Source organism: Talpa occidentalis, unplaced genomic scaffold (assembly GCF_014898055.3).
Source record: "Talpa occidentalis isolate TD23 unplaced genomic scaffold, MPIMG_talOcc4v2.1 talOcc4.15, whole genome shotgun sequence".
Classification (NCBI taxonomy): domain Eukaryota; kingdom Metazoa; phylum Chordata; class Mammalia; order Eulipotyphla; family Talpidae; genus Talpa; species Talpa occidentalis.
Genome location: NW_023601543.1, coordinates 39,500,973 through 39,528,171, shown reverse-complemented (window position 1 = coordinate 39,528,171; position 27,199 = coordinate 39,500,973). Strand labels below are relative to the sequence as shown.

At 33.2% G+C, this 27,199-nt stretch overlaps 1 protein-coding gene across 1 annotated transcript; it reads left to right on the top strand.

The window, feature by feature from the left end:
• The first annotated feature begins 36 nt into the window (after window positions 1-36).
• ZNF711 (zinc finger protein 711) lies at window positions 37-27,172 on the top strand. Its single transcript, XM_037512221.2, is given in 11 exon segments — window positions 37-1,070; window positions 1,442-1,546; window positions 7,713-8,273; window positions 17,834-17,989; window positions 18,666-18,803; window positions 21,547-21,684; window positions 22,551-22,598; window positions 23,090-23,146; window positions 23,831-23,974; window positions 24,466-24,585; window positions 24,588-27,172. Coding segments are annotated over 10 exon segments (2,496 nt in total). The 5' UTR covers window positions 37-1,070; window positions 1,442-1,467; the 3' UTR covers window positions 25,643-27,172.
• The last annotated feature ends 27 nt before the right edge of the window (window positions 27,173-27,199 follow it).

The window sequence follows — 27,199 nt, the reverse complement described above, 5'->3', positions numbered from 1 at the left end:
GATAAAGTAGTTTCTCTAAAGTTGAAATAGTACATTTTTAAAAGCTAAAAGTAAGTGCTTATGGCATTTTAATTTCCTGTGTTAGCAGAAGTCTATTTATTATTAATTCCCTTGGTCTCTCAACTTAATTTAAAGGCAATTAACAATGTAGTAAATGAAAAGAGAAAATACAACTGATTTTTTTTTCATTGTAATTTTGTTCTTGCATAAGGTAATTTTGTCTGAATTGCTTGATACAGAAATTTCACATACTGTTGTAGGATTTTTATATTCACATCCAAATATTGGTAGAGGTGGACTCTCCTCCTTCCTTTATATCTGTAGAACTTTAAGGCAAGAAAAAAAAAATTCTTAGTGATACCCTGTACTTAAACGGTAGATTAGTTGCTTTACATGGCAGTTTTCTAAAACTTCTATTAATGATGCAGCCAACTTTTGTGCAGTATGACCCAATTTATTAAATGCTTCTCACAGAAACTTGAGATAAATGCTTTATAAAATTGGCAATTTTTTTTACTTGATTTTCTTAGAATCTTAATGTTTCAGGGGAATTACGCATATGTAACTGTATGAAATGTGTTGAGTAGTAGCATCTAATTTTAGGTTCCATACTATCTTGTTGATCTTAAATATAGGATAAGCCATTTGAAATGAAATAGGTTGGGTCATTGCTTTCAAAATTACATGAAACTAGAATGACTTTATTAGTCATTAATTAAAAAATCAGTTGTACAACTACAAGTAAAAGGTATTCTGAAAGAAACAATTTGCTAAATGTTTGTATGTGATTCATCTTATCTCTACCATATTTAGGAAGCAGTCATGTTTCATGAGTCCTCAAAACTGTGAGACAAGAGAATGTAGTAGAGTGAGGCCAGAAGTCCTTACTGGCTCAAAGAACTCCAGGGAAACTGGGATAGAACATTTTACATTATAAGTAGAATCCCAGGAGCCAGAGGTGAAACACAAGTTTATCTGCAGAGCTTCGCTGCAGGGCTGATCTGGGTCTGGAAGAAATGGATGAGAGCCACTGGATGAAATTCACTAATACTAGACACCTGAGCCCTCTAGTAATGTATAAATATCCCAACTATTGTCTGTTGTCATCTTGTTCTTTTTCTTCTTTTATAACCCACATTTTAATTGGAATCTCAATACTACAATTTTTGTTCTTTTGCTTGCTTCTGTTGCTTCCCTATGGCTCATTACCCTTATTGTGTCTTATTTCATGTTCTTTAGTTTGCTTCCACTTGGCCTTTCTTTTAGTTATGGTTGTCATATAATGCATCTAACCAGGGTTTTTGTTTGATTTCCTTTGCAACGAGATTTGCATACCTGGTTGAGAGGCATATTTTCAGTTGCTGTGTTTTTTTTTCCCCTCAGAACAACTTGCTATGGCCTAAATTTATTTAAACTATTTTTAAAATCATTTCTTTTACAGAGATTTGTGAATGAACTTTGCTAAGTATGGATTCAGGCTGTGGAAGTCTTGGATTGCACACATCAGACTCTAGAATGGCCCATACCATGATTATGCAGGATTTTGGTAAAGCATTTTCTTTGTTATATGTTTTTTTCTTTCTTAAAAATCAGAACATACCTCAATATCAAAACTATATTGAGAGAGGGGTGAATTACAATGAATTGTTCTTTTGCTCAGAAAATATATTTGTAGGGCTTATTTTTTTATAAGGAAAGTACTATGTGGATATAATATACTTAAAATCAGTCTTAAAATTTGTTGAGCAGTTTGAGGTAAGGAAATTTGAATATAGTGGTAATATCATTGGAAATGAAGAAAGTCAATTTAGATAAATAACTGCCTCAGTTCTCACATGCATGAAATATATAATTGGCTTTCTAAAATACATTTTAAGTTCACATTGTTAAAGGTAGAAAAAGAAGTTATTCAGTCAATTCAAAGAAGTAGTGATATAGGAAAAATCATGTACTTGGCAATTAATTATATTCTGATAATATAGCCTCAGAAAGTTGCTACTAGTAACATTTTATTATTTTTCTTGTTCAAAAAAACAAGACTCACTTTTGTGGTCAAGTTTTCTGGCAGCCTCTTAACAGTTATCATTTTGATGAAGTTGTTAAAACTCTATTGACAGTCAAAAACAATTTGGGCAGGGTTAGTCTGAACTATAGAAGAGAAAATGTATCTGACGTATAAGGAGCAAGAACAAAGTGATAAGATTTGAAAAGTCATAGAGTGTTAATAGAGAAGAGAAATGGTAAATTAGGATCAGAAGTAAACAGAAAATATGAGGCATTACAGAAAATCAGATTTAAAATTAGGGGATTGTAACTGCTGATAATTTGCTCAATAAATAAAATGATGCTACTGTTTTCAGATAATATATTTGAATATGATATTTTGTCTTCTGTTATAAAGCCCACAGTTAATAAGGGTCAGAAGAACTGGATTCTTGTCTTGGCAGAACTATTAACTATCTGAGTAAGCTTGTGCAAATAACTTAATTTTATGAGTTGGTTGGACTAGATAAAATTTAAGGTCCTCTCCAGTAGTAAGCCTCCTGGGCATTTCATTTCAGTTTGATGAATGAAGGTACAATGTGTAGATCAAGACTGAATGTGCAGGGAATTGAGATTACTATGTAATTGATGAAATAGAAAGGAATCATGGATTGATTCTTCTGTTCAGAGTCAGAAGTGAGTGTGTTGATTATACATGATTACAAGTGATAAGGATAAGAAAAGGTCCAGGAATAAATTCTGGAAGGATGAACAATAAAACATTTTAGATGACCTTATGAATTCTTTGCTGGAGATAGTTTTTTAGAATGTTGTAACACTTGAACTTCCATATGATAAATAAGTTTTGGTTGATATAGCAACTTTGAATTTTTACCTTTTAAAATAAGATATTTTGAAAATGAAAGAACCCATTATTTTCTCCATTTAATACAAAATATTACCTACTCTGTAACATTTGGTAAAGTCTAAAATCCCCTTTTCTGCTGAAGTTGTCAGATATCAAGAAAAGCATGCTTCCTTTCAAAGGATGAAAAAAAAATGTACTGGTGAATATTTAGTGGGCTCTTACCTTCCTTCTGCTGTTCCTTTTCAATGTCCTCAGGGTTTATTGATCTCTTATTACACGTACCACTTCATTTCCTTTTAGTTGCTAGGGAAGTAGAACATGCATATTGAAATACTGTGTACATGGCTTTGTATTATTTCTTTTTATTGTGATTAAATTCTTATGCCATACAGTTCACCCATTTTAAAGTATACAATTCTGTGGTTTTTAGTATATTCATAGAGTTGTACAACAGTCACCACTACTGTTACCTCCAGAGTCCGGCAACTACTGGTATTTCTGTTTATGGATGTGCCTATTTTGGACATTTGATATACATTGAATCTTATAATATGTGGCCTTTTGTGTCTACCTCAGAGGCATGTGGCAATGTTTTCAAGTTTCATCTGTTGTAAGGGATATCAGTACTTCATTCCTTTTTACTGCCAAATAATATTCCATTATGGATAAACTACAGTTTGTTTATCCAGTCATCATTTGATAGACATTTGAGTTGTGTTATTTTTAATGTTTTAGAATACTTTTGTTTTGAGTCTTAGGCTATACTTTGAGAGCCCTTGGAGGCATATGGCAGAGTAGCACTGTGAATCTGAAAGCACAGGATAAACACCATATTTCTGGAATAGCTTTCATTCGAATTGGGGAAAAGATACATACAGATACACATAGACACTCATGTAAACATGTTAAGCAGTAGAAAGTAAAATTTTCATTTACTATCCATGGTCATTTGGGAGTAATGGAATGGAAAAAATTGTGAACTGTGGCTAGATATTTAATTGGTATTTTCATAGTATAATTTAAAGTGTTTTCTAAAATGAATTTAATATAGTGAACCAACTTATTTTTACTTATTTAAGCCATAGTTTTTTTGCGTACAGCTGTTTATGCTTCAGCTGGCTAGTAGTGTTTTTGTGGTTATTGGTTTTTGAAAGGATGTGTTCTTTCAAAATGTTTTTAAATTCCACATTTATGCTCTTTTAAATTTATAACAAATTTAGGTATATAAATTGATGCGAGCTATATTGGTTCAACATTTTTTATGAGATTATTTTGCTAAATATCCAGTTAGATCAGAAATGACTGATACAGGTAATGTTCACCCAATTGTGTTTAGTGTTGATGGTGAACTAAAGTTTGTAAGTTTTCCATTTGTTCTTAGTAAATAAATTCAGAACTCTTAGAAGGCTGGAACTCATTTTGATGAGCAATTATGGGTTTAATTTCATATACAGGCATTTTCACTTTTCATATGACATTTTAAGAAATGTAAAAATCTCAAGCAGGTCTACACCTAAAGGAATTATCGGGATGATATTTGACAATGGTAATTTTAGCCCTGATAATTTAGGTTTCTTCGAAAGTGGTTCCCTTGTGTTTTAGTTCACCTGACACTCATTAAACTTTACAAATTCTGAAATATTATTGGAAATTAGCTACATTCTCTTTAAATTTATGTTAACATCAAAACTTAGATATTTGCAATTCCAATGATAATTTTTTTTTGAAACATGGAGTTTAGTATACATAAGTTGAGCTTGTCAAGTAATTATAGTAAGTGGCAGGGAATTTCTAAATGTTACAAGGTTGGGATTCAATGAATACTACACAAAGATTCTGCGACATTAAATTTAATTCAGAAATTCATTCGATCAGATTTGTTGGACTGATACTTGAGATTTTAAAATTCACAACATGATGTTTTATGTAATCTTCTGCTGGTGCCTCAGTATAATGGTTGTCCTTGGAATCTTTGCCATTGACTCTAATAGCTGTTTTAAGATTTTATTGCTGCAAAGTGTATGTTGCTACTGGATTTAAAAAGCAAAGCATACTTAGGTAGTGGCTCAAGACAAATTCCCAAAATACCAAATTTTGTGTTATCTCTCTGGTTAAGTTCCAGGCATTCACATTTAATAAAATAATTTTAGTGCAATGGGAAGTCTTAAAATGATGTCTTGTTACTTAATGTTATCTGATTAATTGAGTCCATACTTCTAAGTGAGTTTTTATTTATAGCTTACCATGTAGTGAGATAAATTTTGATGCCATTTAATGCAACATACTAAATGATTTAAAATTTAAATGAGACCTATGTGATAGGTCTTTTGACTGTTTTTCTTTCAGAAATTCTTTTAGTACTGACTCATATGTCTTACCTTATAAATCTCTTTTTTTAAAAAAACAGTTAACTGAATGAGTAAATTCTATTCTCCTTCTTTAGGCTAGTTGACAAAAAAAACAATCTGGAGTGAAGCTATGAGTTCAGTTTCCAGAGTAAACCTTGGGCACACTTATTTAACCTCTCTAAAGCAGGGTTCCTTCATATTAAAAATGGGAAAGATAATGGTCACCATATTGTACAGTTGTTCTGAGGCTTAAATGAGATAATATATGTAAAAGTATTAGCAAATTGCTTGGTGCAAAATCACTGCTCAATTAATATAACTAGTGTATAGTTAAATACGTGACTTTGTTTAGAGATCCAATGAAATCCAATAGATGAACTAAAAAGAAAGAATAGCATTTAATACAAGACATCTTGGATCTTGGTCTGAGTAATATACCAGTACCCTGGGGGGGGTTTATCAATTCTTATTCTAGAATCTTTGAGATTTCTTAGTTCGGGATAAGTATGCCTATTTGGATTTATTTTGGTTTAAATCTGATTTACTTTGACCTGTAAGTTCTGATTAAAGTAGAGGCCAGGTAAGCCGAAAAGCAACTATTCCATTCTGTCTTCTTAGAATTCTCCCAACCAGAATCTGAGCCTAGGCCAGCACTAGTGTTCAATCCTTTGATCCTTCCTTAGTTTCTGTTCTCAAGAAGCAAACTTACCTCTATCAGCAGAGTTCTAAAATAAGTGGAAATTCCCTTATTCTAAGTATGACTTGAGAAAAGATTTTATGAAACATTAATTTTATTGTTTATATATGTAGAATTGCAATACTTTGAATTTTATTGATTTAACATTTAAGCTTTCCTCACTAAAAACACATTTCCAGTCTGGTTGAATGCTAAATTTGGACCCCACCTTTTCTCTGCCTCTGAAATGGCCAGTGAAATAGAGAATGAATAGAAAAAGTCTGTTTTATGCCTTCCACTTTTGATTGTAAGCATTCTTACAGAGTTGTTCAGGGAATTTTATAACATGCTTTATGATGTAATAAGCTTGTCATATTTTGTTAGCTCACTAACGTATTGGCATCCTTTCATAATTTTTCACCTTAGTTTTAAATTAAAAAAAAAAAACTAGACTTAATAGTAAGTAGAAAACTGGTACATAGTATTCCCTATACTCCTTTCCCATCTTTCTCCAGAAGTTACATGTTATATAACTGTAGTGCAATATCAAAATGTGAACATTAACATGGGTGTATTTGTTAACTAGACTACAGATCTCATTCAGATTTTAACATTTTTAACATACATTTGGATTAGTGTTTATGTGGACTTGTGTAAGCACCACTGCAGTGAAGATGCAGAACTGTTCATCATCATATATGTTATGCTAATAGGTTCACACAAGCCAAGCTACTGCTAATATGTTTTCCATTTCAATAGGTATATAATTTTATAATTTTGAGAATGCTATATAAATTATTTCATTAATATATGATACTGTCTTTTTTTTACTCAGCATAATTCTCTGGAGATTGATAAAAATTCTTGAATGTATCTGTAGTTTGTCCCATTTTTATTTTTAAGTAGTGTTCTATGGTAAAGTTGTGCCAGAGTGGGTTTAATCAATAATGTACCTACTGAAGGACTTTTGGGTTGTTTTCAATTTTTTTGCTCTTGGGAGAAATAGCTACCAGGGACTGCTATGAATATTCATGTACTTTTTTTGTATAAACATAAGTTTTAATATCTCTGGGAAAGATGTCCTAAAGTGCAACTTTTGGATTTAAAGTGTGTGTTCAGTTTCATATGAAACTGCCAAACTGTTTTCCAGAGCGGCTTTTGCCATTTTACTTTCCCACAAGCAAGATATGAGAAAACATATGAGAGATTCAGTTTCTTCTTCTCTTCACCAGTTTGTGGCGGTATCATTTTTTTTTTTATTTTAGCTTTTCTAATTGATGTGTAGTGCTATCTCAGTGTGGCTTTATGTTTTACTTGAAAATAAAGTACATTATTCTTTCAGGGCTCAATTTATATTTTATTAACATTGTTTTCTCCCACCTCTACCCTAGTTCCTGGTTGATGATGGCTTTTATTGCAGATAGATTGTGATTTTTTTAAGATTTATTTATTCATGCATACAAGAACCAGGGTACAGACCAGATGTGCAGGAGGGTGAGAGGATTCACCAGAGACAGAGTGGGGAACAGGCAGACTGACTGAAACACTGCTGAGGTGAGCAGTGGGCGAGACAGGAGAGGTCTGCTTCACCTTGTGGGTATCTCCACAGCCGGTAGGGATCAAACGTGCACTTCAGTGGTTGCGGACAGCTTCACAGCACTGTGCTCAACTGCCTGCACCACCAGGGAGGCCCTAAATTGTGGTTTTTTTTTTTTTAGTGATAAGTTTGGCCAGGACTATTTATTATTTTGAGAACATTTTGTCATCTGATGTATTAAATATAGTACTTTTAATTAATATAACAATAATGTGTTTTGTATAATTGTTTGTATTATAGTGGCTGGAATGGCTGGTACTGCGCATATCGATGGAGACCATATTGTTGTTTCAGTTCCTGAGGCTGTTTTAGTTTCTGATGTTGTCACAGATGATGGGATAGCTCTCGATCATGGTCTTGCAGCTGAAGTTGTCCATGGGCCTGATATCATCACTGAAACTGATGTAGTAACAGAAGGTGTGATTGTTCCTGAAGCTGTACTTGAAGCTGATGTTGCCATTGAAGAGGATTTAGAGGAAGATGATGGTGATCACATTTTGGCTTCTGAGCTAATTACAGAAACCGTTAGAGTACCTGAACAGGTTTTTGTTGCTGATCTTGTTACTGGCCCTGATGGACACTTAGAACATGTGGTCCAAGATTGCATTTCAGGAGTTGACTCTCCCACAATGGTATCAGAGGAGGTTCTTGTAACAAATTCAGATACAGAAACTGTTATTCAAACAACTGGTGGTGTTCCCGGTTCTACAGTTACTATTAAAACTGAGGAAGATGAAGATGACGATGATGATGATGATGTTGATGTCAAGAGCACTTCTGAGGACTACTTAATGATATCTTGTAAGTGAAATATAAATTCTGTAATTACTTGAGAGATTGATTTATATATAACCTGGAAAGTTTTTTGGGATGGGGAATTATTCAGTCAGTCATGGGGTTAATTTACTTTAATTTTTGTTTTCAAAGTTGTGTTGTTGAGATGATTTTTGAATTTGCTTGTTTTTTTAATTTGCTCAGTGAAAATTTGCAGCCAAAATGAAGTGAAATAATGCAGTTTATTAATATCTTGGAATAGAAATACAGACTTGGATGGTTCAACCAAGAACATTAAATAGAAAATTTTAATGTACATGTTTATATTTCAAAGGAGAATATTATTTTATGTAGCCACTGGTTTCTTTTTAATATGGCAAGTACTGGAGTTGGCAGATCAGTATTGCTTAGGAATTTAAGAAATAAGTAATTTGTTTTTTAATTAAAAACATGAAAATTAAATTATAAACTCAGGTTGTATTCTAGAGTTCTCTCTGTGGTTACTTTCTGTTTATTTAAATATGTGTGTATATTCTATGAAGAAATATTTTAATGGGCTTATTTCAGATCCTTTATGCTATTCTTAAGATGTTCCAGTAAGTAGAAATTTAGAAATATCTTGTTCTCATTGTGAGTGGTGGGATTACCTCAAACAGCAACAATAATAAAAATCTCATGATAAGTTATAGATAGAGCCTGGAGAAATGTATTTGTTCCTTACAAGTTTTGAAGGGATCATGCTGGAAGTAGTAGTAAAGATTACATAAAGACTTCACTTTTCCAGGGAGGACTTTTGTTCTTTCTAAAATAACAAAAATGATTGGAAAGTACTAAATAGTATGTATAAAATTATTATGTTTTATATATATATATATATATATATGTATCTGTTTAAAACTAAAAATAAATTAGATTTATTTAATTTATAAATATTATTGTGAAACCTAGCATTTTAACTTTTTCTCTTACAAGCACTTTTGAAGGTGAATAATCACATTGTTTTTAAGGGACTAATTTAAACCATTCAGAGACTAGTTTGTGCAAATGTTACCTCATTTTAAATTGATGTGGTTTACTGAAACAATTCCCTAATTATATCTTAAGCTGACATTAAGGGGAAAATTGTGGTTATGGTTATATAAAATAGTGAGGCAAATGTTCATAGTCTTTCTGTACCAAAATAAATTCTGTATTCCTTTAAAAAGAGTACTTGTCAAACTAAATTGTGGCATTTAAATAGTTGAAATTTAGATATCTTATGTATTGTGAGTGGTTACAACTTACATATCTTCTGTGATTTGATTCTGTGAAAGATTTTTTAAAATATATAAAATATTTATTTTAGAATATTTTTCTTGACATTGCCTTACATATCAAATGCAAAGGATTTCTGTTTTTCTAGTCTAATAGGATTAGACTGAAAATTATAGAGAACATTGTATTGCATGAATAATACTGGAACTGCTGCAGAAACCTTTTAGGGAGACTTAGGTTGGGTATTAGCTGTTTATTTACTCCTACCCGTTAGTAAATAAACCGCAACTATTTTAAAAAATCCCTGTAAAACGTAAGCAATGTTTTACTGTGGTAAATGGAATATACTAAATGGCATTTTTAGGGAATACAAAAATACTAAATACTTTCTTTTTAAACATTTTATTTTATTTATTTATACAAGCACTGGGTACAGTCAGAAGCGTGGGAGCGTGAGAGAATTCACCAGAGGCAGAGCGGAGAGCAGAGCAGGCAGACTGACAAGTACACTGCTGAGGGGAGCAGTGGGGGCCAGGAGAGGTCTGCGCACAATGTGGGACCCTCACCCGGTGGCCGGGGATTGAACCAGCGTTGCAGAAGCTGCGGGCAGCTTCGCAACCCCAGCTTTCAACCGCTACTCCGCCGGGGAGGCCCAACACTAAACACTTTTTTAATGAGTCCTCTTGGATTTTCTTCCAAGAGAGATCTTCAAAATATTTAAGAGATATTCCTATGAGGAGATCATATCAATAGCCAGTAACTAGTTTATCAGTAGCTGAGTTACAGAGCTATGTAGTATTTTTCTCAAAATGAGAGGTATATCTGAGTTTTTTCCACTTTCAGGCCAAATTTAGCAAAGTATTTTAGCATATGGTTAGGCACTGCCACTTGTACTAAGTATCTTGGAAATTCTTTCCATTTATCTTAAATTATTTTAGATGTGCTCCTCTTTAAAAATGCCAACACAGAATTGTATAACCATCACCACAATCAATTTTCAAATTTTTATTCACCTCTAAGAGAAATACCATATCTTTTACCATATCTTTTACCACCCTCCTCTACACACCCTGTAGGCAAACACTAATGAAATGTCAGTCTCTTAGAGATGTGCCTATTCTGAACATTTGCTATATATGTAATCATATACTATGTTTTTTGTCTGTCTTTTACCATTTAGCATAATGTTTACTTTTTCTTTATTAAGATAACATTGATTTACAACACTGTATATGATTTAGGGATATAGGTTCACACCACCTCAGTGGTGTTAGCACACTACCCCTACCATCAAAGTACCCATAGTCCTTCATCCTAGGCCTTTGGGACCCACCCCCCTTTGTTCTCACTCCCACCCTACCTCCCCCTCTAGTAGCCTCAATTCTGCAATCATATTTCTAGGATTTGTTTTGGTTTAGTTTCGTCAGTTCCTTTGTTTTTTTTTTTGTTTTTCTTTATTTCTTTCTCTATATTCCACATATTAGTAAAATTTAATATTTGTTCATTCTCCTTCTGACTTATTTCACTTAGCATAAACCCCTCAGTTCCATCCATGTTATTGCAAAAGCATGAAAAAGCGTTTTTATAGTTGAGTAGTACGCTATTATGCATATATACCAAATATTCCTGATCTGCTGCTGTGTCAGTGGGCATTTAGGTTGTTTCCATCATTTGACTATTGTGACTACTGCTGCAATGAACATAGGAGTGCATATATCCCTTTTAGTTGGTGAGTTTGTATTTTTCAAGTAGATACTTACAAGTGGAATTGGTGGATCTATTTTTAATATTTTGAGAAACCTTCATACTGTTTTCCATTGGGGTTGGACCAGTCTACTATCCCACCAATAGTGTGTGAGGCTTCCGTTTTCTTCACAGCCTTGCCAACATTTGTTATTTCTGATGTATTTATATATTTTTGATAAGGGCCAATTGTCATTGGAGTGAGGTGGAATATCATTGTGATTTTGATTTGCATTTCCCTGACAGTAACTGATGATGAGTATTTTTTTCATGTATCTGTTGGCTACCTATGTCTTTTTGGGGGTAGTCCCTATTTAGCACTCCTGCCTTTTTTCACTGGGTATTTGTTTTGTTTTTGTTGAGATGTATAAGTTCTTTGTACATCTTGGCTATCAGCCCCATGTTAGATGTATGGTGTACACATATTTTCTCCCCTTCATTAGGTATCTTTTTTCTTTCCTTTCCAATTGTGTTTATTGAGGTAAAGTATGTTTACATCTTTGTATATGTTCCGGGGGTTACAGGTTCAAGTCTCTGCAACTGTATACTTTCACACCCTTTCCACCACCAGTACCCCAACATCCTCCACCATTTTCCATTGGGCTCTTTCCCTTCTCCACTCCCATCCTGCCACATTTTCCCTCTGGTTGCCTGAGTTTTGAGGTCAGATAAGAGTTTATTATTCATTTGGTTTTCATTGGCCCTCTGTTATGTTCTCTACATTCCACAAATAAATGACACCATTCTGATTTTATTTTTCTCCTGACTTATTTTGTGTAGCATTATCCTCTCCACTTCTATCCATGTTGGAAGTTCATATGCTTTTAAGTATTTGACAATTTCTTCTAGATTTTTCAATTTGTTAGCATAAAGTCATTTATAGTCTCTCTAATGATCCTCCGTATTTTGAGGTGTCTGTATTGCTATATACTCCGCTGTTGGTACTGATTTTCCTGCATTCCACAGGTTCTGGTTGGTCATCTTCATTTTCATCTGTCTCCAGGTAGTTTTTAATTTCTTTGATTTCCTCATTAATCTAATAGTTATTTAATAGTGTGGTTTTCAGTCTTCACCATGCAGGTTTTTCCTGCATCCTTGTGACGATAAATTTCTAGTTTGATACTATCATGATCAGACAAGATGCTGGGTATGACTTCAAAATTCATGAAGTTACTGGCACTTACATTGTTACCCAGCATGTTGTCAATTCTGGAAAATGTTCCATGTGGACTCAGCTTCTTTTGAGGGGGTGTACTGCCCTTTAACTATCTAGTTGGGCCTCCCTTGGTGGCGCAGCGGTTGAGCGCTGGGCTGTAAAGCTGCCCACAGCCTCTGCAGCGCTGGTTCGATCCCAGGCCACCGGCGAGGGTCCCACATGGCGCACAGACCTCTCCTGCTGCACCCGCTGCTCCCCTCAGCAGTGTATTTCATCGTTCTGCCTGTTCTGCTGCCTACTCTGGCTCTGGTGAATTCTCTCACTCACCCTCTCGTGCTTCTGACTGTACCCAGTGCTTGTATAAATAAATAAATAAATAAATAAATAAATCTTTAAATAAAAAAAAATCTAGTAGAGCCATCTGATCTAATAACTTATTTAAGGCTATGGTTCCTTGTTTATTTTCTGTCTGGTTGATGTGTTCATTGATATTAAACAGGCTGTTGAAGTCCCTTACCACTAATTGCAGTAATGTCTCTTTTTAGGGTAATATCTGTTTTTAGGTTTGTTAATAGTTGTCATATATTTGGTATTCCTTTCTTTGGTTCATGTATATTGGTGAGTGCTATGTCTTCCCAATATTTTGATCCCTTAATAATTATATAATGTCCATCCCTTTTTCTTGTTACCTTTTTAAATTGGAACTTCATTTTATCTGATATAAGTATGGCTCTGCCACCCTTTTTTGCATCCTATTTGTTTGGAGGATTGTTTTCCAGACATTTTCTTCTTTTTTTGAGCATATGTTTATCTTTGGAGCTCTAATGGGTCTCCTGGAGAAAACAATTAGAAGGTTTGGGGTTTTTTTGTTGTTTGTTTGTTTGTTTTTAAGCTCTAACTTCCCACTCTGCCTTTTGATTGGCCAGTTCAGTCCTTTTACAATTAGAGGGATTATTGATATATGGGTTACTTGCAACTGCATTTTGTCTTTCTGTTCTTTTTTATTCTATTCTGTTTATCTCCTTATTTAATTTTTTTTGTGTTGTTTTTCTTTTTTAAGGGAGGTCTGGTGTTTGCAAACTCCCTTAGATTTTGTTTGTCTGGGAAGACCTTTATTTCTCTCTCATATCTGAAAGAGAGTCTTGTAGTATTCTTGATGGAACTTTCTGTCTTCAAGTATTTTGGGTTTTTTTGTTTGTTTTTAAAGATTTATTTATGCATACAAGAACTGGGGTACAGGCCAGAGATGCGGGGGGGGTACAGGCTAGAGACAGGGTGGGGGAGCAGAATAGGCAGATTGACTGAAATACACTGCTGAGGGGAGCAGCAGGCAAGTCAGGAGAGGTCTGTTGTGCCATGTGGGTAGCTCCCTGGCAGGGGATCTAACTCTTGCTGCAGTGGCTCGCGATAGCTTCATGGGTTGTGTCTTAACCCCTTGCACCACCAAGGAGGCCCTGTCTTCAAGTATTTTGAATACATCATTCCATTCTCCTCCTCTATAGTGTCTCTGCTGAATTGAATTGCTTTTGGGGTTTATTCCTACCCGAGTTTCTTTTTTATAGCAGTTCTGAACTCTACTAGTTAGATGTGATCTTTCATCATTTAGTGTTTGTGTTTTGGAGAGTTGTTCTCACCTTGTGATGTCACACTCTCTTGAGGGTCCTGTATTTCCATGTGTTAGATAGTTCTGCACCTTTTTGTTATTTGAGGTCTCCCTATGTTGTTATTATTTGTAATATCTTTATTTTATTTCATTTTATTTACATATTTTATCTTTTGCTGGCTTTACTATGTGCTCAGGTCTATTTCCTTGTTGCTGAATTAGCAGTATGGGCAGGGACTTAGAGGAATTCAGATATTGGTGTGGATGATTTGGGGTTGTACTGGCTCATGTTTGTGACATTACCAATATCCCTCTTCTCTTTTTTGGCCTGGGAGACTTGGCAATCCTTGTGCCCATAGTAATGCCTCAAAAAGTACCAGTCCCGGGCCTCCCCAGTGGTACATCAGGTTGAGCACAGTGCTGTGAAGCTATCTGCAGCCTCTGCAGCGCTGGTTCGATTCCCAGCCAGCCAGGCAGATTCCCACATGGTGCAGCAGACCTCTCCTGTCGCGCCTGCTGCTCCCCTCAGCAGTGCTTTTGGTCCGTCTGCCAGTTCTGCTCCCCACTCTGTCTCTGGTGAATCCTCTCATGCTCCTGCACCTCTGGACTGTACCCAAGCTATTGTATAAATAAAAACTAAATAAATCTTAAAAAAATTGGAAAAAAAAAAGAAAAAAAAAGTACCAATCTGAGTGGGTTGGAAGGGAGAGTGCAGATGAACGCCTACTGTGCTAGGTTTTCCCCACTTTCAAGGGCGTATGCCTCTACACAACTTCTGTTATCTTCTCCCCAGGGCTCTGGTTGAGCTGACCACCCTGCCACTGATGTTTCCTACTCCAGATCACAACCCATACATTCCTCTCCACCCACCTCTGGTTCAATCTAGCATGGATCTTTTCAGTGTCAATCCTGTTTAAGTCTATGCTGGTCTCTACTGGCCTGAGACATGTCATATTTGCTCCTTTTGGAAGGGCCTGTTCCACTGCTTGCCAGGACCTACCAGGTCTGGGTTGCTTCCAGGACCCTCCCCAGGGCTTGATGGGTTCCATGGGGTTCTGTGGGAACCTACTGAGGTGGGCATACTTCCTCGCCCCATTCAAAGACTTGCTGAGGTCTACCAGCTCCTACCGTGGCAGAGTCTGCTTGGGATCTTCCTAAGGCTTATTAAGTTCTGCACGGAGCATAATGTTTTCGAGGCTCATCCATGTAGTAGTATGTGCAATACGTATTCCTTTTTTAAAATCCATTAATATTTCAATATATGCATGTACATTTTATTTATACATTCATCAATTGATAGACATCTGGGTTGTTTCTACTTTTTAGTTATTATGAATAAAGCTGCTGATTCCTGTCCATGTTTTGTGCGTTTATTTTCAGATCTCTTGTGTGTATACCTGGGAGTGCAACACGTTTGTAATTTAACTGTTAATTAAGTTTTGCTTCAGCATTGTAGAGTGTAGATACCTTAAATATTGCCTGACCCTATCACTATGGTTGGTTTATAAAGTATAAAGTACATTTTATACTGAAGTATAAAGTATTTGGGAGATGTAACATAGATTGGGTACAGTAATGAGCCTACTTAGCTTTTAAAAGGATTATTGTAAATTTTGTTGAAATGAAATTTTAATTAAATTGTGCTAATGGGCTATGAAAGAATATTGAAAATTAGCAAAATTTGACATGTTGGCAAGCAGTGCACCTTTTTTAATGTTATGTTTGGAATAGGTAGAATTGTGTGGTGTGCATAATATTGCCTGTTTATTTCTTGCTGCAATGTCATGTGGGTTGAGAATAAACACTGAGAGTTGAATAGTACATACCTTAGAACAAATCAATAAGTTAAGCTTTAATTTTGGAAAATTTGAGTACTATCTGTATTAAAAAGAATCTTTGAGGGCCTATTTCTAAATTGAATTGGTTACCTATTAAGTCTTTGATAATACTGTACTTTAGCCAAGTTTATAGAATAAATTTTAGTGAGGTTGATGATATATTTCTTAAAACTATACACTAACTTCTTTAATAGCTATCATCTTCTATGAATATAAAATACAGAACAAGCTTAGTTACTCAATATGTTTCCAAATGGTTTGTTATGCGAAATCTAATCTAAGTATAAAATAATGAAGATGTTAAATGGTACTTAAGGAAAGGTATAATGCAATTAGAATAGCAACAATAATTTCAATACTTAATACAAAAATTATGTACAGAACTCTTGTGAAGTGAGCAAAAATATGTGTTCCATTTCATGGGCTTTAATTTTGTGAATTATAGTTTTTTTTTAACGTTTTTTACATCATTGTTCATTTTTAAACAATATTGGCTTCCCCCACCAGGTGTAGTCCCCATAAAATTTCCTTCACCAATGCACCCATGCACCATCACCTCAGTCCCCTGTGCTCCTCCCTCCCTCCCTCTTATCCCTCTCCCTCCTCCTCCCCTGCAGGACTTCTCTGATTTATTATTGTCTGTCTGTTTTAGTTTTGCTGTGTTTTGTATTGGTGGTATTTTTTACCCTGATTTCTTATTTGGTTCCCCTAGATTACTCCTATAAGTGAAACCATCTGATACTTTTCATTTTCCTTCTGACTTATTTCACTGAACATACGTGAATTATGTTTTTAATTCCGTTTATCCCAGAAGGAACTGTGATCACTTCCAACCACTGAAGTGTAATAAAAACTATCAAAACAGTTTTTATTATTTCACTAGGTTACTGTGATTTATTCAAACCTAAAGAAATTCATATACCTTGATATATGCATTAAGGAAGAACAGAATTTTGATTTAGATTGCATTTCATTTTTTACAGTGATAAATGTTAAAAATGGTAGATATAAAATATTTGTGAGGATATATTTAATATTATAATTAAGGAACAAAGTTTTATTATGATATTCATTGCATAGTCTGTGCATAGTATTCATATAAAACTGAATGTTATTCATAAAGGCTAGATAGCAGAGAATCAAATTTTTAAAGTATACTTAAAATGTAAGTATATTCTCATATTATTGCTTTAACTTTTTGTATGATTTTGAAGTAATGCCAACATTGCTAAATATAATATACAAAATTTCTGACTTGAAGTTATCTTTCATTGATTCAACAGAAGTTAAAAGTTTGCTAAGATTATATTTTTATAATGATATTTGAAAAGTCCTTTTTGAATGTCTCTGGGAGGTGGAGGGAAAAGGATCAAAATGGGGTGGAAAGAGCACAAGGGACTATGGTAATGTTTCATGGTGAATTGGTGGTGTGAATTGTACAGGGACTACACCTGAGGAGAAATCAAACATTGTATAAAAATGAATGATAATGTAAAAAATATATGTAAATAAATATTTTTTAAAAGAAAAAAGTCCTTTTGATAAAATTATTCAGGTGGTGTTATTGTTTTTTCTTTTTTTCCAATCCTAGATTTCACATTATTTTACACATACTGTTATTTAATCTGGTAATTATTGTTTTTGTTTACATGACTTATTTTATGAGTACTATGTCTTTTATATTCTTGTTTTATTTATTTTGAGGTTAATTGATGGAAGGTTATTTAAGCTTTTCCTATTTAAATGAATCTGTTGTGTTTCATATATAAGTTGAATCCTGTGAAGGGTTTTTTTATATAATTGTGATCATTTTATATAGTGGATCTTGTATACTCTTTTTTCATGAAGTATATCACTTTTTAATGGTTGCATAATAGGTCATTAAGTGAATATAGTGGATAGGTGGTTAACGCAGTATTTCACATTGCACTTATATTTAACACTCAGTGTCAGTGATACTTTTTAAACTAAGTTTCATCTTTATATTTTACAGTGGATGATGTTGGGGAAAAATTAGATCATATGGGGAACACACCATTAAAAATTGGCAGTGATGGTTCACAAGAAGATGTTAAAGAAGATGGATTTGGTTCAGAAGTAATAAAAGTGTATATATTTAAAGCAGAGGCTGAAGATGATGTTGAAATAGGTAAAAAGATTAATATCAATTTATTATTAAAATAGTTAAAAATTAGAACTTAGCCTTTTCTGGCTGTTCTAAAATTATACTCAAAATGGGAAATTTTTATAGGTTTCTTTGAGGATGGAATATAAAATAATGCATATTAATGAAAAATGTTAATTCAGAATATGTCATTCTTAGATTCTTTCAAACATAATAGTATATTACATTAGAAATATCAAAATAAATTATTAGAGAGGATTTGGTTTAGAGTAGGAAGTTATAATTAATGTTTAAAATAATGCAAGTTACAGGTAAATTTAATCCTAGTTCTGTCACTTACGAGAGCGAACTTTGTTGAGTTACTTAACCTCCTTCTGCCTGTTTCCTCATCCATAAAATGACCACAATAATAGTTATCTCAGAGCTGTTGTGAAGACCAAGTGAGTAATTACATGTAAGACTTATATAGTGCTTGTCAAATAAGTGAGATATATGTGTTCGCATTTATTTTAATTTCTGAGTAGTGACTGAAAATTTAAGTTATAATTTATAAGAAAATTCTTTGACACTTAAAATTTATATTCGAACATTTTCTTGGTAATAGTAATTCTCAAGGAAGATATTTCTTATATACCCACCTTATTAATTTAGGGAATTATTCCATGATGCTTCTCTATTTTTATGTGTTTCAATTTTTAAGGGGGAACCGAAATTGTCACTGAGAGTGAATACACCAATGGACATTCTGTTACTGGAGTGCTTGACCAGAGCCGAATACAACGGGAGAAGATGGTTTATATGGCAGTTAAAGATTCTTCTCAAGAAGAAGATGATATCAGTAAGGGAAAAACAAAACACTGTAGTGACTTACCAATAGCCAACATGCATTCTCTTTTAAAAATGTCAGTCTCAGATATAAAAGTACTATATTAGAAACAAGGTTTAATAAAATAAAGTCGACCCTTTGCTGTAATTAATTGTAAAAGGGTCTTTATTGACCTTTCATATATATACATATATATATATATATGTATGTTCAATTCTGAAAATATGAAATACTATCCCTTAGATATTAGGAATATAGAGATTAGCAGCATACAATTTCTGGCCTTAGTAGAGCACATAAAATACTTAGGGAATTTTTATCTCATTTAATTTTCACAATTCATCTCTAAGGTAGGTGGTATTATCCCTTTTATATGGAATGAAAAAATTTCCAGGGAAGTTAAGTGCCCAAGATCATTCCAGTATTAATTGAAGAAGGTAGAATTTGAATTCTTATATATCTAACTGTACTGCCAGAGTTTTCCCCCCCATGGCAGTAGGCATTATTGGCCTCTTTCTGAATTTAGCAGTACTAAATAGTTAGCAGGAAGGACTAACTATTCTCTTTCTGAAACTGAGTGATAAGCAGAGTAAGTATTCTTTAAAATCATGCTGACAAAATCTCATTATATTCATGATCTCCAAGTAGTTGCTGTTTTTAAGATCCTTGGGACCGAGTACCAGAGAATTAAAAAAAAAAAAAATACCTCCTGAGATTTCCTTTCTTGCCATTCTACCCATTTCCTTATGAAGAAATTTTATTCTCTACTTACTTTCTACTCTTCACAGTGTAAGAATACAGCCCTTCCTTGAGACTTACAGTTCTTGCCATATTCAGACAAATACTGTTTTTTTCCTAAAAGGGCAACAGACCCCACTTCAATGCATTACCTTGACAATATTCAGCCTTACCTGTACTGTGCTTGAGCCCCACTCCTCAGTTTCCTCCCCTAGAGGACATGGGGAGCACCAGTCACAAGCATGAATAATATACCACAGCTGAAAATACCAAAATAATTGAGTTGAGAGCATTTGGTTGGAGAGGAAAAGAATCTAATTGACAGAAGATTGGATAAATATGATGGGGGGTCTATACACAATGGAATATTGCTCATCTATTTTGTTTAAAAAGATAGAAAACTGCTATTTTAATAACATGAATGTTATAAAAGGACATTATGCTTAAACAAGTCAGATCAAGAAAGACAAATACTGAATGATTTCCCTCATGTGATGCATAAAGAAACAAAATGAATGAACCAAATAAAAGAAAAATAAACTTTTAGAGTACATGAACAAATTAGCTGTAGGGAAGGGGGTGGGTAAATCAGGTAAAAGAAGGTGAAGGATGATATTAGACTTTTAGTGGTGATCATAATACACTATATTCAGTTTTTATGTGTAATGATTAAACGTAATCTTTTTTTTTTTTAACTCATTGGTCAGGAAAGGGCACCATTGAAGGTGGGAGACTGAATTTTAGGTTCGCTGATGCCAGAATTCCATGGGAATATGGAAAACTTAGACCAGTTACTCTTTCTGGTTAATGGAGAGAAGGGAAGCTTAGAAGAGGAACACTTTTTTCCCACATTAGTTCCACATTTCTTCTATAAACGATCCTAGTGTATGACACATAGGAAAAGCATGAATTTGAACCTGTTTTCTATTGACAGTTTAACTCTAAACAGATTATTTCATATAAAATATACTAAATGACAGTTTAGGTTTAATTTTTTCACACCAAAACTTTACTTTTTAAAATGAGTCTCACTCAATGCTTTTTTCCTCAGTAGTCTCTTAACATCCTGCCTCTTGAAGGGTGTTCCACATATTTTTGAACACCACCATTTTATTTATCTATATATTTATATCTACACAAGGATATAGATATAGATATATATACAGGCACGCTTTGTTTTATTGTACTTCATTGCGCTTTGCAAGATACTGCGTTTTTTACAAATTGAAGGTTTGTGACAACCCTGCTTTGAACAAGTCTATTGGCACCATTTTTCCCAACAGTATGTGTTTACTTCATGTTTCTGTGTCACATTTAATTAAGTATGTACATTGTTTTCTTTAGGAATAGCACTACTGCACACTTAATAGACTGTAATATAAACAACTTACATACACCGGGAAACAAAAAAAAAAATTATGTGACTCACTTTATTGTGACAATTACTATACTTCGGTGATCTGGAGCTAAGCCCATAATATCTTTGATGTGTGCCTGTATTTGTGTATGTGAATGTGCATGTTTATACACACACACACACACACATACACGGTTTCAATTATATTTTTTGTTCAATTACTAGTATTTTTAACTTTTTCATGCATGTACAGTTCTGCATTTAAGTTACAATATGTGAGATAGCATGGACCACTTTCTAGTATTGATGCTATGGAAAACGCTTTCTGAGTTCCAAAGTACTATCAGGCAGAATTATGGAATGCAACCCTTTTTATAAATTTATAATGCCCAATGAACTGTAAGATCAGTCAGTATACTTCAGACATACATGTTTTCTATAATCAAAATCCATTTTGATAGGACTAGGTATTAAGAAGAGAATAAAGATTTTGGTAAAATATTATCTTCTAGTGGCACTAGCCTCCAAAAGTGCCTAATGTATTTTTAAAACTTCACCAAATTAAAATCTTGAGAGTTGAAAGGTTTAATTTGTTTGGAATTTTTTACCCATTTATTAAATATTTGGGGTTATAAACAAGCAATTATTTCTAAAATTTAGGTTGCGCTGAAATAGCAGATGAAGTTTACATGGAAGTCATTGTAGGGGAAGAGGAAGGAACTTCTCTCCCTGAGACTCAGCTTGAGGACTCTGATGTTAATAAAACAGTTGTCCCTGTTGTCTGGGCTGCGGCATATGGTAGGACACTGGAATTTTTTCACCTGATAAGTTACATAACCTATCTATTTGATCAGCCTTTACTTCATTAAATATGCTGTGCTAATGCCCCCCCATGAGTTGGCTAATACTATAGAATGTTTTGCTATGGACTGATTCATCTCTATTTACGTACATTATTTTTCTACCACATATCTTGTGTGATTTAAATGAACCTTGCTTAAGGCATTGTTTTTCAGTAGGACTTATTTTAAAATCCTATCTGTATAAATGAGTGCCATTAAAAAGTTTTATTTTTCTAAAATAGGAATATACCTTGAAAATAGATCCTTCCCTTTTTGGAAAAGTTTATTTCATGTATTAGCACAACAAATAATAAGATTTTGGGATTTTGAAAAGGAACAAAAATCCAGGTGTGCTCTTCTAGAAAGTACTTAATGGAAGGTAAATTTATATAGTTATTTTTTTTCCTTTCTGTCTGTTTTATTTCATTCCTATTTAATTTACAAGGTAGTCCAGGTGTACTCTTCATTTTGAAAAAGTTTGGTGTTCATATGCATTAATTTATCTTAACTTGGTTTTTCCAAAGGTTCATTCATTCAACAGTCATTTATAGAGCATTTTCAAATTTGAGGTTACTCTGCAGAAATATCTATCCAGTTTTTATTTTAAAAGTAAGATTATTCGAGGTATTGAGTTTTAAAGATGCTGACAGCAGCCCTTATTTTTAGTATCTGAAATTAGTATCTAATCTTTGGGAGTAGAAGAATGGAACAAAAAAATTAACCCAAGGTATGGTGGTCAAAGTAAGGTTTTCTAGATTATGATGTGATCCACTTGTAATCATTATTCTCAGTATATCAGTTTTAATTAGTCTTTATTTTTAGGAGACGAAAGAAGAGTTTCCCGTAGGTATGAAGATTGCCAAGGATCAGGTGAGAGACATTAGATATGAGATTTAACTTAAATAGCTGGTTTTATGTATTGCTTGGTAATGAAGAGTTATTAGTTTGTGTGTACAAATACATTTGTTGAACGGTTATTTGCCTTATCATATCTAATCTACTTAGTTTTACAAGAGTTTGCCCCTTTGGAGTAATGATTAATTTATATACAAACAATGTGTGTTATTCTACAAATGCTATTCATTTTCAACTCATCTCAAGATACAAATCAGGCACTTTAACAGCATGGGCTTTAAAATGTGACTGTGGAATAAAATAAAATAGAAATTGTTTTTACTGAAAAGTAAAATTTATTAATGATATCAATCAGTATCTTCTTTGGACAGGCCTATTTTCTTGGATAACCAGTAGATTTATATAACTGTTACTAAAAACTCATGTGTTAGTTTAATTTTTTTCTTTCTACTTTTAATATATCCAAATAGTGTCATTCCACAGTTGATAGTTTTTTTTTTCCTTAGGAAGGAGACTTTTTCTTATGATAAAGTGGCCAAGTGTTTTGTTTCTATCTTTAAGAGGTATTTGACACTAAACTTAAATGCATTCATTTATCTTAACTTCAGAGGAATTGATGACAGACATAAATAATAGTAAGCAGTTTTGTAGTACTACATGTTTAAACTAAATTGACTAGCAACATATTTCTAATAATTGAGATTTTATTAGTATTTTATTTTGTATACACTAAATCCCACTGAAATTGTGGGAAATTGCCCTTAAAATCAATCTTAGTACTTTTCACATTGAATAAACTATTCTAAACATATATATAGGAGATCTGTCTTGTTAGTTATACATTATACATACTCATGACTATACTGGTTCCATGATACATACATATTTCTTTGCTTAAATCCCTTTAATTTCTTTAGGGATTATTGGTGAAAAAATGACTTGATGCCAATATTTTGTTTGGAGTCATAAAATTCATTATCTTAAGTTTTATTCACATTATCAATTCACTCATTTAGGATAAATAAATTGGAAGCTATAAAGTTAATTTTATGGCATATCCTATTTAAAGTGTTTATATGTATGTATGTGTGTGTGTTTGAGTGTAGGAGAGAAAGGAGATACTTACACTTTGTGAAATTTAGTACCACAATTGCCACTTGAATATCATGTCATCACTAGTAATTTATCTGACCAAAACCAAAAAAGTAAAAATATGTGTAGTTTAGCGGTGTATCAATTTTTTTCAGGAAATACTTTGGATTCAACACTAGAAAACAGAAGTAGTACAACAGCACAGTACCTTCAGATTTGTGAAAGCATTAATACAAATAAAGTACTTAAACAAAAAGCCAAGAAGAGGAGAAGAGGAGAAACTAGGCAATGGCAAACAGGTAAAAATACGAATACTTTATTTTAGGAGTATTAAAATGATGTAAAATGCAGAGGTATTTTTTGTATCCAAAGGAAAAAAGTCAGTTGTTTATAGTGTAGTCCTACTCTGATATACATGCTTTTATTTTATATAAATAATTTTTAAACTCTGTGACTAGTAATAATTAAAGTTATACTTGTTTGCTCTTTACCCGAATGATGTTTTTAAAGATAGCTTTCAGGTTTGACAATAAAGTGTACCTATATCTAGCTTTTAAAGTTTATGTAATACAGCCTTTTGGTGTGAATAGTCTGAGTAGAGTGCTGCTCAATCACTTTTTAGTAAACTATCATAATTTATCATAATTTACTTTCAATGTGCATTTTATCTTAGAGGAATTTATTCTACTAGTATAGTTATCACATAGTGAATGTCAAGCTAATTTTTATGGCATCTTTGTTGTAAAAAATAGTTTGGCCAAATATCACAACTTCTTTTTTTTTTATCTAGCTGTTATAATAGGTCCTGATGGACAGCCCCTGACAGTATATCCTTGCCATATTTGCACAAAAAAGTTTAAATCCAGGGGATTCTTGAAAAGACACATGAAGAATCATCCTGATCATTTGATGGAAAAAAATATCAGTGTACAGATTGTGACTTTACAACTAACAAGAAAGTGAGTTTTCATAACCACTTAGAAAGCCATAAGCTTATAAACAAAGTTGACAAAACCCATGAATTTACAGAATACACACGAAGATACAGAGAGGCTAGTCCACTGAGTTCAAATAAGCTTATACTAAGAGACAAGGAGCCGAAGATACACAAGTGCAAATACTGTGACTATGAAACTGCAGAACAAGGACTGTTAAACAGACATTTACTGGCTGTTCACAGCAAGAATTTTCCTCATGTTTGTGTTGAGTGTGGGAAGGGCTTTCGACATCCTTCTGAACTCAAAAAGCATATGAGAACCCATACTGGTGAAAAGCCATATCAGTGTCAGTATTGTATCTTCAGGTGTGCAGATCAGTCAAATCTGAAAACTCATATTAAGTCTAAGCATGGTAGCAATTTGCCGTATAAATGTGAGCATTGCCCCCAGGCATTTGGTGATGAGAGGGAGCTTCAGCGTCATCTGGATTTGTTTCAAGGACATAAGACACACCAGTGTCCTCATTGTGACCATAAGAGCACCAATTCAAGTGACCTTAAGCGGCACATCATATCTGTCCATACTAAGGATTTTCCTCACAAATGTGAGGTTTGCGATAAAGGTTTCCATCGTCCTTCTGAGCTCAAAAAGCATAGTGATATCCATAAGGGTAGGAAGATTCATCAGTGTAGACACTGTGACTTTAAAACATCAGATCCATTTATTCTTAGTGGTCATATCCTTTCAGTTCATACTAAGGATCAGACATTGAAGTGTAAAAGATGCAAGAGAGGGTTCAGACAACAAAATGAGCTCAAAAAGCATATGAAGACCCATACTGGAAGGAAGATTTACCAATGTGAGTATTGTGAATATAGCACTACAGATGCATCTGGCTTTAAACGACATGTGATATCAATACATACAAAAGACTACCCACACAGGTGTGAATTCTGCAAGAAGGGATTCCGAAGACCATCAGAAAAAAATCAGCATATTATGAGGCACCACAAAGAGGCTCTTCTGTAATAAGATCACTATAAAGAAAAGCTATTTTGAAAATTTGATATTTTGATATCAAATTTGGTAGTTGGGAGGAAAATTGCACAAACTATTTCATCTGGTTACAAAGCTTGATATTAAATCATAACTTTACACTATTTGTATTAAAGATCTTAAATATTTGAATTGACAGGGGATGTAGCTGTTTGAAAATACTTAAAGAATTTAAGAACCATAGAATGGTTGTGGAAAAACATGTATATTTAATAGTATTATATGCATAATTAAACTTAAGAAAGAAAAGGCAAAGACAACTACTTTATTTGGCTAATCATATTAGGGACATATGTTTCTGAAAAGAGCATACATAATTGAGGAGTTTATCAATGCTTTGCTATGGCAAGCAAGCCTCACTTTTATGCAATTTTAGGAACAGAGTGAGGAAATTAAAAGCAGACATTTACCAGTCATTGAGCCTTTTGTATGGTACCTGGAAATTAAATTACATAAATGGAAAAAATTTTGTGTATTCATTAAAATAAATTTCACTGGAAAACACGTTAGACTAATTCAGTGCTATTAAAAAATTCAGAGCTGCTAAGATTTTATCACAGGATAGGATGTTTAAAATATAACATTCTGTGCTAAAGTCTAAGGTGAAGTATGTGGATTAAAGTTCCCTTTTTTTCTGATGTTCAAGTTGATTGTTTTTCAGTATGGCATATATAACAAAACAGATATTTTGATTCAAATATGGCTTTCTAAAATGGATGCAACAATACTGTTGCAAACTAAGTTAGCACTATATTTCTTAATGATCTAAAATTTAAATTGAGAGAACACAGTTTTCTTAAATATAATGTTTAGAGAGTTGTTTTTTTTTTTAGGACAGTCTTAGCAAGTATGACTGTTCTGATCTTACTTGTTCTAATGTTTAAAGGTGCAATTTTATGCCATTATTGAAATTTTTGATTTTAAAAATCTATATACCATTTTATTAACATGCATTTTTCAGTATGGCAGTATTTATGCAGTATTAATGAAACAATTATGCTGCCAATAGACTTTGGAGGTGGATATTCAGTTTACAGTGTATAAATTTAAAATATGCATCCCTTTAAACAACGCTTTGTGTTAGCATGCTGCATATCAAAATGGCGCTTAATATAAAAAGCAGGTTTAGGGAAATTTATTGAAAATCTTGTTCTTAAATGTAATGCATATGATGTGTACTTTTAAGTTTTAGTTGCTTCATGTTTACACTCAGCTGTTCAACATAATTAAAATGTAATTTTACTTCATGCTATATTGTGGCTTTGTGTTTCAAATAATGTTCACCTTTCTGTTTTTGCACCAGATAAGAATCAGTTTCTGGAGAATAAATTTTTTATCTTTCTTAACTTCAGAGTATTAAATTTGGAATATCTAAAATTGTGTGTTATGTGGCTGTAAATGATGTACACACTGCAAAATAAAATTGTCACTGTTATGTGGGATTATTATTTCTAAATGTTACTCATTGAAATGAGCATATAATAAAAAGCATTTATTGCATTTCAAAGTTTAATGAGTTTATTTAGACTT